At 39.7% G+C, this 13,116-nt stretch overlaps 1 protein-coding gene across 17 annotated transcripts in view; it reads right to left on the bottom strand.

The window, feature by feature from the left end:
- DCUN1D4 (defective in cullin neddylation 1 domain containing 4) overlaps positions 1-13,116 on the bottom strand; it is a 66,087-nt gene that overhangs the window by 12,714 nt on the left and 40,257 nt on the right. For 16 of the 17 annotated variants that reach the window (XR_010841050.1, XM_067036060.1, XM_067036066.1 and 13 more), the window contains 2 exons: positions 11,607-11,698; positions 5,020-5,128 (listed from right to left, as the gene is read on the bottom strand). The exons of the other annotated variant lie outside the window; for it this stretch is intronic. Coding sequence is in view for 15 of the 16 variants with exons in the window: in XM_067036060.1 (XP_066892161.1) it covers positions 5,020-5,128; positions 11,607-11,698 (201 nt within the window). In the remaining variant the exon portion in view is untranslated. The remainder of the gene's footprint in view (positions 1-5,019; positions 5,129-11,606; positions 11,699-13,116) is intronic. 17 annotated transcript variants of the gene reach the window in all.

Raw genomic sequence — 13,116 nt, 5'->3', positions numbered from 1 at the left:
TCCCAGCCACTGGCTGAGGACTTGTCTGTGCACATGTGAGAGGAAACCACCTGAGTCTGGGAAAGAATCACTGCAGAAGAGTATGCAGAAATTCCCAGAGCTCACATGGGGCTGGGAATAGTTTCTATTTCCACCAACCACAGTGGAAAAAATCTCATAATACATCGGGCCTTGGATAGAATCCTCAGAAGGGTATTATTGTCTTACTAGTGGGGCTAAGTCATCCCTAGACTGAGGCTGCTCTGGACCAGTCCTTTCAAAGGATCAATCTGATTCCAAGTAACTTAACTATATACCAGAAAAAAATTTAAATCCAACATTATTTAAAGGAATACAACAAACCCCAGCAACCAACAACATAAAACTCACAATATCCAGCATCCAACAACAACAAAAAAAACTACTAGGAATGCAAAGAAGCGGTAACATATTGGCCACAACCAAGATAAAAATTTTAACCAAGAGAAAGAAATACAGAAATGACAGATATGATGGAACCAGAAGACAATGCTGTTAAAACACCTGTTATAAACACATTCTAGATGTTCAAGAAGGTAGAAGAAAATATTATCATGATGAGAGAAATGGATATAAAAAGACACAAATGGAATTTCTAGAGATGAAAAATATAGTATCTGAAATGAAAAATATACTGGGGCTAGGATTAGCAGAAGAAAAGATTAGTATTATATTAGAAGATATAGTAATAAATATTATCCAAAGGGAAAACAAAAACTAAAAAATTGAACACAGTATCAGTAGCTTGTGGGACAATATCAAGCATCTAACATAAGTACAACTGTAGTCCCAGAAGGAAGAGAGAGGGAGAACATAAGAAATATTTGAAGAAATAACAGCTGAGAAATTTCCTGATTTAATACAAACTGTTAAGTCCAAAGACCTAAAAAACTCAACAAATCTTAACCAGAATAAACATAAGGAAAATTATGCCAAGGCACACCATAGTCAACTTGCTGAAAAGCAGTGAAAAGAGAATAAAAGCAGTCAGAAAACAAAACAAGACAGTATGCTCAAAGGAATAATGAATGACACCAGACTTGTCATCAGAAACTCCACAAGACAGAAGACAATGGAGAACGATCATTAAAGTACTACAAGAATAAATGGTCCATCTAGAATCTTTTATCCAGAGAAGTACCTTCTAAACTGAAAGCAAAATAAAAGCTTAGAGATTCATCACCAGAAAATCTGTACTAGGAAAAATGTTGTAGGAAATTTTTTAGGCAGAAGGTAAATGATAGCAGATAGAAATCTGGATCCACACAAAAGGAAGAAAGAGCACACAAGTGGTGTATATTTGGGTAAATATAAAAGACATTTTTGCCTATTTAAAGAAAAAATGGTATTACTATATACTATGATCTGAATGTTTGTGTCTGCCCCCCCCGCCCCGTTCATATGCTGAAACCCTGATCGCCAAGATAATGGAAACAGGAGGTAGGGTCCTCAGCTACAGAGAGCTCCCTCCTCCCTGCCACCATGTGCGCTTACGGCAAAGACACCCATCCTGCTGGCACTGTGATCGTGGACTTTCCAGCCTCCTGAATTATGAGAAATAAATTTCCATTATTTATAAGCTACTGAGTCTCTCGTATTTTGTTACAGCAGCCTGAACAGACTAAAACAATATATTGTGGGATGTATAATACATGTGTAAGTAAAATGCATGACACAGCAGCAAAAAAGTACGGAAGGGCAAAATGAAAGTGCACTATCGTAAAGGCTCCTTCATTATACATGAAGTGGTATAATATTGTCGGAAGATGGACTGTGAAAATTTAAAGATGTATACCGTAAAGCCTAAAGCAATCGCAAAAAAATGAAACAGAGACACAGCTAATAAGACAATAGTGGAAAAGAATGATTAAAATGGAATCTAAAAAAAATCCTCAATCCAAAAGAAGTCATGAAAAGAGGAAAAAAGGAACAAAAACAAATGGGACAAAAAGAGAAATGAATAGCGGTTTAGGAGATGTAAACTTAACCATATCAATAAATACATTAAATGTAAATGGTTTAAGCATCTCAAGACATATACTGTCAGACCCAACTATGCATATGCTACATATAAGAAACCCACTTTAAATATAAAGGCACAAATAAGTTTTTAAAGAGGATGTTAGAAGATATATCATAAAGACTTTAATTTTTTAAAAAAAGCAGAAATGGCTATATTTGTATCAAAGTAGACTTCAGAACAAGGAATATTATCAGAGATAAAGAAAAACATTTCATAATGCTAGAGGGTCAATTCTTCAAGAGGACATAATAATACTAAGTCTATCTAAACCTAATGCCTAAGCTTCAAAATACATGAGACAAGAAATGATACAAATGACAGAAGTAATTATAGTTGGAGAATCCAACATTCCTCCCTCAGTAAATGATAGAACAGTAGGCAGAAATCAATAAGGATACAGAAGACCTCAACAACACTATCAACCAACTTGATCTAACTGACATTTATAAAACATTTCACCAAACAGCAGCAGAATATTCATTCTTTTCAGGTACACATAAAACATTCATCACAGCAGACCATATTCTGGACCACAGATCAAGCCTCCCTGCATTTTAGTGGACTGAAACTGTCCAGAGTATGTTCTCTGACCAGAGCAGAATTAACGATAGAAAGATTACTTAGAAAGTCCTAATAGTTGGCAAATAACATAAGCAACACACTTCTAAATAACCAATGAGTCCAAAACAACCACAAGGGAAACTGGAAAATATTCTGAACTGAATGCAAATGAATACGCAACACCTTGACACTTGTGGGATACAGCTAAACCAAACAAAACAAAGGATTCAATAACAAACTCATCTTAGAGCATATTTTAGCTAAACTAATATCTATTTGGTAATGATTAAATATGGGTGGTTGTTATTCATCATTACATAAAGGGGCTTAATTTGCTGATATTTACTGATACTCTCCTTAAACGGCAAAGATCTCTGTGGGCTGCTCCCAGGGATATGACGAAAGAAAACATGCACTCCCTTAACCTGTCAGAAAAAATGCAGGCCTGTACCCAAACTCCAAGGCCAAGCTAGAGGGATACAAGGGCCATGTAAGTGAGGGCACGTGTTCTCTCTGGGGCAGGATGATTCTGTGTGACAGCGGAGGCACGTGGCTTGGGCCCAGAAGCCCGACATTGCAGAGAGTAGTCGGGGGAGAGACATGGCTCCAAGCAGAGCCTGGCAGCACAAAAGGCAGGGAGCAGAGAGGCGGGGGCAGGAGGCAGTTTCAGCGAACTGCTCGTTCGCCGTCAGCACGACACAGGCGTCTTGTGGGAGAGGAAGCCTGGGACTGGACTACGAGGGCCTGCAGGGAGCCGCAGATGCAACCTGGAGCCAGAACCTGAGTCTGAGTCCTGAACCTACTGCTGAGCAACGAGGCAGCCCTGCCCCAAGTTCTCCGCTCCCCTGTGAAGGAGGACAAAACCATCCCGTCTGTCCCTCAACTGCGGGGGGTGCAACCGTACCACCCACACGGTGGGTGAAGCACTACATTCACACGGAGGCGACAGGTGCAGTGGCTTGGTGAGCTGAAGGTGCCCGAGTGGCCCCAGGATGAAGGAAGATGGAGGACACCCTACTGGTGTGAGTGTGGGTGAGAGGGAGAGAATGTGGACACAAGGCCACGGCAGCAGTACAGGCGAGGAGCACGGCCTCAACCCCAAGGCTGTGGTGGAAGCACCAAGAAAGAGGCAAGAGAAGGGGCCTCGGTGAAGGGGGTGGAAAGCCAGGGAGGAGCAAAGTGGAACCCAGTTCTAAAGCAGTGGATATGTGGGAAAATTTGACCCTCAAACAAGGAAGTTAGAAAATATTTTCATGAGAAGGCATGATGCTTCTAAACAAACTTTTGCCCATACAATAGGACAATGCTGACTTTGGAAGGAAAACAAATCTCATGAAACAAAACATTTAATCCTAAAAACTATGCATCTATTCTAAAAGCTTCTGGCAAACAAATTCTATATATAATTACACAAACGCTGTTTAGTAAAACACTGCAACTGAATTTCACCATATTACTTCTAACATCTATAAATTTTCATGCGTGTCCTGATTTTACTTGAAGGTTGCAAAAATTCACAAGTGAGGACATCACAGTGAACTACTAATGTGTCATTACAGATGCACCAGAACTCATCAGCAAATAAACCTTTGGTTGAGCTAACAGAGCCAAAGCGAAGAAAAAGTGAAAAGATCAACACGGAGGTAAGAAAAAAGAATTATTTGTCACTGAGTTCTCTGCTTAAAAAAAAAAAAAAAAAGATTAAAAAGAAATCATCAATCAAGAAAGCCTAGTCACCTGAACCCACCAAACACACAAACATAACAGAAACCACCATTCTGCAATAAAGTGTAATCGTACATATGGGCCATGGACAGTGAATGAACACAATGCCAACTTATACCTAAGAATTCGCTACCTACGGTGACCAGGCTTTATGTCACTCCAGTAAAACCACCTATTCACCTACTTGGACTGGCTCACTATGTGACAAACAAGATGATCACTTTCCAAAATGATGACTAGAAACTATGTTTGAATAACGTCCACTGAAACTAGCTTACGTTTGAAATTCAAACGATTTTCAGATACAATATAGCACCCAAAATGAAACTGGCTTTGATCTGACTAACTTATTCCAGTAAACTTAATGGGTGAAGCCTTGCTGTTTCGTGAGAAGGAAAAGATTTGTCAAGCTTACCTAAGAGACATTTACAGCAGTGTCTATTACATGCCCATTTACAAGTTACTTCTAAGCCAATCTCAAGAGCTATTAATAGTCTGTCACTAGAGCTTTTTGCTGACATACTACATTCTTGCCCAGAAATCAGTTAGTGTAGAAAGCGTACACATAGGGAGAAATTCTAACTAGCCTCATGGGAGTAGCTTATTCAACTTCCTTGCTGTAGTACGTAAAATAAACCTCAAAAGGGGAGGGAGAGAGAGGGAAACATCTGGATAGGCTCCAGAGAACTCACCCGTGCAAAGTCAAACGCATATCTGTAAATAAGTTTAAAGTTTGTAGAATCATTTAATAATGATCTTAAGTAATCCAAAGTATTTCTGAGTTTTTCTGTTGTATCACATCTAGAAAAACAGAATAAAGGCAAATTATAACCCGAGTGTTTTTTTAACGTGGGGCAGTAATATAAAACACAATACTAACAAAGACAATAAAAACCCTAGAGTTGGAACATGCCCACAATGAGCTATTTTTTTCCTACACTTTTTATTTTAAGAAATTTCAAATGTTCAGAAAAGTTGAAGGCCTAGTAAATACACACCCATATACCCATCCCCTGGGTTCACCACGAGCACTGCCACATTTGTGCTTGCTCTCTCACATACATGCACTTTATTCTGTACCATTTGAAAGTCAGTTACCAACATAATGCCACTTTACTCCTAAACACTTCAATGCCATCATCACTCTTAATATCCTAGAAATGTTAACTTTCTGAGCTAATATATGACCCACGCGCAAATTTCCCAATTTTCCCCCAGCTGTTTCTTTTCATCCGAGATCCAATCAAGGCTCATGCACTGCTTTCAGGTATCTATCTCCTTAGCATCTAGAAGGTGTCCTGTCTTTTTTCTGTCTTTCTTGACAATGTCATTTTTTAAAAGACCAGACTAGTTGTTTTGCAGAATCTCAGTCTGTCAGATAATTTCCCTATGATTATATTTAGATTAAGTACTCATGATAAGGCCTCTCCACGTGATGTCCTTCTTAGTACACCCCGTGAGGAGGCTCGTAACGTCAATCTGTCCCATTACTGGTGATACTAAGTTGATTCATTTGGTGAAGGGTAGCGTCCACCAGATTCCCCACTTAACGGTATTCTTCGCCCTTCTGAAATGGCGTGTAATCTGGGGGATGATACCTTGAGACTGACAATCCTGTTCCTCAACATTTCACCAGGTGAAACATTTTAGCATCTGTTGATGAGCCCTGCCTGAATCAGTTTTACATCTGAAGGTACAAAATGGTGATTTTTCTAATTCTATCATGCTTTTACACTTACAGGCTGGAATTGTTCTATAAAGAGTTTTACTCACCATCTTTCTTACTTTCTGGACTTAAGGATTTTTGCCTTTTACTCAGTGTTATAATCTGCTACTGTCTTCATTCTTTTGATGCATAAATTGTCCTTGTTTGGGCAGTGGCCCCTTCAAGCTGGCTCCAGTGTCCTTCTGACATGTCCCCTTCGGTCTCTGAGCACATCCTCACTTTCTGGCACAAGATATTCTAGCTCACCTTGTACTCTCTCTACCCTAAACTTGAAATCAGCTATTTCTCCAGGGAGCCCCTAGTGATAACCATCTATTTTCACAGATAAGAGACACACTGTTTATTTTTCTTAAGTAGACGAACTGGTTATTTTTACAAACTAATTTTCTGTTCATAACATCTAGCCCTTAAAAATGAGAACAGAGAGTCATCATTTTCACTGACAATATTAAAGCTTTTCAATGCTGCATGTGTACCCTTGAGTTTCTCTGTAGAGCTTTTACCTCCTACTAAGTATAGACATACATATTATAAGTATTATCAATGTAAATATTTTACATACTTTATAAACTAAAATATAGTTCATAATAGAGCATACTAATGTATTTTTAGCAATAAATTTGTGAAAGCTTTTTTTTTTTGTAGCTATCTACAAAAAACTCCCCAGGATCTATTGAGATGATAAAATATCTAAAAGTCAAAAGTTACAGTAAATATTTCATTTCTATGAGTCTACAACAATTTAGAATGTGCTTTATTTCTTCCTGATGTTTTTGAAAACTAGAAAAGATTAAAATTAGACTATTTTAGAAGTCAGAAAACCCTTCTTTAAGGGACTGACATGTAAGCTGAGAGCTGAAAGATAGGTGGAAACTAGATGTTTTTGGAGGGGAGGGCTTTCCACATTAAAGGAATGGTATGTGCAAAGGTCCAGTGGCAGAAGGGAGCATGTCAAGTCCAAAGACTAAAAGAAAATCACTGTGACTAGACTGGGTAGAGTAAGAGGGGAAGTGGTCCAAGATGAAGCTGAAAGGGAGTCAGGGCCAGACCACAAAGGGTTTTTGTGGTCCACAGTGGGTTTTTTTGTTTGTTTGTTTTGGGAGGTTTTTTTGAATCCTAGAAACAATGGAAGCCACCTCCTATCATGGGAGAGACCATGATCAGGCTTCCATCTTGAAAAGCCAACTCTGGATCTCTGTGGAGAAAGGTTAGGGAAGGAAAAAAAGAGACACTGATTGATAGCCTAGTTATAGAGATTTACTGCCAGAACCCAAATGAGGGTTACTGGAGGCTAAAAGGATGCACAAGAAAACAGTAAGTAGAGCCTTCGAGGTAGGACTGGGAACAGGGCTTACCTTGCATTGGGCACTCTACTGTATGGCTCAATTTTCTTACCAGGTATATAAATGACCAATAATATTTTATTAGTAATAATATGGGGGAGGATCAAAGAGGAGGGAAACCAGCTAATCCCAAAACATCTAAGGCCAAGGTTCCCCTCTTCATTTGGAAAGAAGGTTAAGGATGAAAACCACAGGAAACTGGCCAGATTTGGGCCAGTGGTTTAGTTTAGTTAATCCTGCCCAATGAAAGGAAGAAGAGCAGTTGTTTGTTTCAACAGATTCTAGAGCAGGAACCACTCATTTAGATGACCATTGCACATAGCCAAAAGAAAATAGAAAAATAAAGTCGCTGCAAGGTGAATATGACGTTCTGCAGCATGCCTGGAAGCAAGTCCAGCCACACTGGCAAAGACGTCCCTACCTCTGCAAGACGCTCAGAGAGCTCATCTGGAGTGTCAAGCATAAAATGCCCAAAGTAAAATTTTCACTTCATGTATCTATTAAGGATGGGTTAGAGACGATACTGTCAATAAAGGGTTTAATCTGCTTTAAAAGGGGTCTTGTCCTGCGGAGACTGTGGACTAACCCCCATCAGGGAGACAGGCCGCTGAGTCACCCTGTCTGAACCGCAGGTTGCCATCTAGTGGCCACTCAACAAGGCCATCTGCAGAGGGGCTCAGTTCAAACAAAGGGCCTGTGAAGAAACAGGCTTGGCCTGAGATTTTTCAGAAAGCAGCCACAACATTCAATACATTTCCCCCAGCTTTTCTGTGTACCACGTATAAGAAAACTTGTGGTAGTCATACAGTGACAGTGCCACACTGCTAAGGGGCATCTTTTCCCATAAGAAAATATGCATATACTGTGGAATGAAATCATTGCTTATGTGAACTTTGCTGCTGTAACACAGTCCGAAGCAACAGGAATCAGGATAATCCTCCTCAAAGGTTATAAAATCAAAGGTAGTTCTCTCCCATTACCCTGGGACAGCCTTTGCCCCTTCATTTGGTCAGCCCAAAGGAATTTTTCCAGCCCATCATCAGTTCTCTACAAAGTTAGCTACAACTCGTAACACACTTTTTTGGGGTTTTGTTTTGTTTAGCTTAAACACTCTATAAGCTTAATTCATCAGAGATAACCTTAAACCACATATTGGAACAAGGCAATAAATAAAACAGTCAATTAAACAAGAGTTGGGAATTCCCTGGCAGTCCAGTGGTTAGGACTCGGCGCTTTCACTGCCAAGTGCATGGGCTCAATCCCTGGTCGGAGAACTAAGATTCCACAAGCCATGTGGCCAATAAATAAATACATAAATCAATCAATCAAGAGCTGTGCCTTCTCTGAGAACGACTGCAGGAACTTGGGGATAGATGTTCCCTACCAGCTGCTGTCACTGCTTCCAAGAGTCACAAAACATGGCCCTGGAGAGGCCAAGCACACAACTCCAGATGGCATCCAGGAGACTGATTTCTGGGTGCCCTGGGGAAAGCCACATTTCATCACTTCAACGTTCCTAGTCTTAAGGACATTACCAGGGACACCCAGGAAGTTGCAGAACTGATTCAAAACTCTCTGGTTCCAAAACCCATGGGCTTCCTATTGCTAGCATGTGCTCACTGTACAGTTACAATTTTTTTAGAAAAGGTTTTGTTATATACACTTTAATTCCAGCTTGAGTCTGTAAAACTTCACTGGACAGGTTTAATAAAGCCAAAAATGAGAAAAAAAATCCAAATAGAAGACAAAATAGATCATTCAAAAGATGGACTACTTTCCATCTTTAGAGCATATAAAGGATTAGCCTCTGAGTTTTCTTATTTATTGGGTGCAAATACCTTATAAATACAAGTAGCATAAAGAGAAGTGACCTTATTACTTTTGGACATTTTGCCTCAACACTGCTTCCAAGCTCCTGCCCCAAATGGACTTTGTCTTTTTCATGGCTTTTGTTTCCCCAGGACCTAGAATTCTGTGCTTGGCACACCACTGCCACTCAAATATTTGCTGAACAAATGACGAATCTAGGGAGGCAGGAGGGAAAGGGGGAGGAAGTTCTTAAAACTTGAAATTGTACTATTTTTGAGCTACAAAGAAGCTTAAAGGTTATTGTGAGTAATCATCTTCACCTCACTGATGAGGAAACTAATCTCAGAGTTTCATCTCACAAAAGAAAGCAGATTCCTCAATTCCTTAACAGTGGATCAGGTTTGTAACTATACTGTAAACTGCAAGGGCCAAGTGGCAGCATTCTATGGGAATCCACCTGCCCCTACCTGTGTCACACAAAGTGGCAAGCAGAGTTCCCCACAAAGAGCTTGTAGAGCGCCCCCCAGCCCATGAACATACACGTAGGCCTCTTCCAGGAAAACTGTGTATTTTCAATTCCCAGGCAACGCAATCCTCAAAACATGGGCAAGGCCTGGCACGGGGTAATATTCTTCTGTAAAGTCAAATGTAAAAACAAATCTAGAGCTGTACAAAAATGGATACTACACCCTCTTAAGACACATGAAACTGTGCCTGAAGAAATGCTGATGGTGCCTTCTCTAAAGCCATGAATAAAATCTTGATTTGGCTGTGCATTCATCATTACAAGGATACTTAAAAAGGAGCAGCCATCACGTGCTCTATCCGGGAGGCAGCACGGAAAACAATACAGGAGTTAGTAGGCTGAAAACTGTAAAGAGGTGTTTCCCAACATGACATACACAATTTTAAGAGATTCCAGAGACTTAACCCTAAAATTCTAGAGCATGCTGAGAGGAAAGCATATCTGTGAAAGGGTGATTTGGCTTTTACCTAAAAACGCACTTGTCATCAGACAATAGTTGTCAGAGGAAGAATGTGACTGAAGAATCAGAAGTCTTAGGTTTTCCTCCCATCTTACCACTTTCTTTCACAAAACACATACCCCTTCTAAGCCTCAGTTTCCCCATCTGTAAAATGTGCAGGTAAAGCCTGATCTGCCTAGGTAGCCGTGAGGCTCAAATGAAAGAACAGTGAACAGGCCTCATAAAACTACTAAAGCATGACGAAAATGAAGCACTGTTACCAATGACAAAGGGACAATCATATTGAAAGTTGACAAATTACAAAATTATTTAAATAAAACCATTTCAATTCCAATTTTAATCCAGTAAAAGCTGAAGTCTATTATTCCTAGTTAAAGGAAAAAGAAAAAGAGAAGCCATTCAAGTACTTTAGATCATTTACTATATTAAGAATTAGCACTTTCTCTTCAAATATCATTTGAAATGTTTCATCATCCACCTCAAGTGTATCTTTCAATGAGTAACAGAGAATGACAATTTGTTTCTTGAGTGAAACTCTTAGCAAGCACACACACGTAAACACACACACACAGACACACATGCATGTAAGCACAAAGTGAACACATAAAACCACTGACATTTTTCCCCTCAATTCTAGCCCAGTTAACATAAACAGAATCTTTATTATTATTACTTTTTAATCACTAGAGTAATGAAGTTCTAACTTTGCCCAAAGCTAATATCAGAATGTATCAAATAAAAGATACTGAACATCTTTACTTACAAGTTATACTTTACTCAACTTTTCTCACTAATTATAAACCAGATGCTAATACTTTGATTTTAAACCTGCGCTGTCCAATACGGTAGCCACTAGACACATGTGCCTACTGGGCACCTGAAATGCAGCTAATGAAGACTGAGATGTACCATAAATGTAAAATATACACCAGATTTTCAAGATTCAATATGAAAAAGAAGGTAAAACAGCTTTAAAAAATATTGGTTACATGTTGGAATGATAATATTTTGGATATTCTGGATTAAGTACAATATATTAAAATAAATTTTACCTGTTTCTTTTTACTTATTTAAATGTGGGTAGACTAGAAAATTTCAAATTATATACGTGGCTCACATATATGAGAAAAGGACGGCCTATTTCTACTGAGCTGCCTTAGAAGAATACTAAAATAAACGATATACATTAAGTAAAAATTTTAATTTCTAAAATTTATCCATTATAGCCCTCCTCATCATAGGAAAACGGGGCTTGGTCTTCACACCTATGCACAGGTGAAGCCTGCCCAGATCCCCTGGCGGTCCTCCAGTCACCCAAGCCAGGCTCGATGAGACCCCAGGGGGGAGGCAGGCAGTCAGGGGAGGGCAAGGACACCCACCCCCCACCCTTGCCCCAGGGTAGCCTCAGGACTTACTGTAGAGATGTCATTCCTTTTAACCATTCCTGTAAAGTAAAATAACCCATGTTTTGTGCATCCAATTTCCAAGCTAGGACGAGCATAACTACCTGTTTAAAACAAAAACAAAACAAAACAAAGCAGAAAGACCAATCAAATAAGGAGGACAGACCTCAGTAGTTAAATACATTAACATCAGCCAAATGCTTCGGTTCACAGTAGTTTAGTCACTGAAATATGAACAAGGTAACTTCAAAAATGAGTTTGGCAAACATCTAAAAGTTTGATAATTCAGTCTGCTGACAAGGGTTTGGAGAAACATGACTTCTTATGATGCCGATGGTGGAAGTGTAAAGCCATTAACCTCTGCCGAGGGCAGTTCTGCAGTATGTATCAAAACTGAAACCAGCAGTTCCACCTATGGAAAGTTATCTCATAGATACACCTGCACACATACACAAAGCTGTATAGTCAACAAGACAGACTACAGTACTATTTGTAGTAGCAAAAGATTGAAAACAACCAAACATCTACTAATAAGGGACTACTTAAATACTTCTTTGATAAACACATTCCATACGAAAGAATACTATGTCACCACTGAGACAAATGAAGTGGAGCCATCGGTACAAATATGGAACAGTTTCCAAGATTTATTAAGTGAAAATGAAAAGAGTGAGGTGCAGAACAGAGTGTTAAAAACCCAAACAGTAGGTGGTGAGACATGGACAGTGGACTCAATGTTTGTGAGTTCAACTACATACACTGGGGAAATGATTTTAAAGTAGTACAATACTCCACTTCGATAGCACTGTGCCTGCAATGAACACAGGATCAGCGGACAATCACTCAATCACTTCTCAGTGGGGCGCCATCCTTGCTTTCAGTGCATCTTCTGAAACTGTGCAGACATAAGGAACTGTGACAACTAGGGTTTTTGGCACCGCTCATCACTTTTTCACTCAGCTGCTTTAGAGAAAAGGTGGCACCAAGACAGTGATGGTGAGTTTAATAAATACCTAGAGGTATAAAAGACAAAATTACATTTCCAAGATGCCCCCAACTGTAAGCTCTCCAGGGCTCTTACACAGGGACAGAGCTGAGGCTGCCTGGATTGGGGGATGAGGAAGAAGCTCTCCCATCCTGTCTACCTCAAAGACCCAAGACAAGGTGAGGGGTAACTAAAAAAGAAAGTATGCCACTCCTAGAGAGGTAAAGAAGAGGGACAGGGCCTTCCTAGGACCGTCCTAGGAAGCTTTGCCACTGTGCAAGGCTGATAGCTATCTCTGGACAGTCATTCACACAAAAGGGAACCCGAGTACAAAAGTGGAGCTCACACATACACTGCTGAATGGCTATATGTCCATTTGTTGTAATAAAAAAAAAAGAAGGCAATGGAAAGAAAATTAATGTTTCTGTATACAGTTGGCTGGGGACTAGCACACTCTGCATTTGGCAGTTAATCTGATTTCTTTACCCAGGACCTAAATACTTCATTTCAACTAACAGAAGAACTGCCCCAAACCAC

Source organism: Kogia breviceps, chromosome 6 (genome assembly GCF_026419965.1).
Source record: "Kogia breviceps isolate mKogBre1 chromosome 6, mKogBre1 haplotype 1, whole genome shotgun sequence".
NCBI classification, from domain to species: Eukaryota; Metazoa; Chordata; class Mammalia; order Artiodactyla; family Physeteridae; genus Kogia; species Kogia breviceps.
Note: the sequence above shows the minus strand (reverse complement) of the source record. Positions and strands in the feature narration are given on the sequence as shown.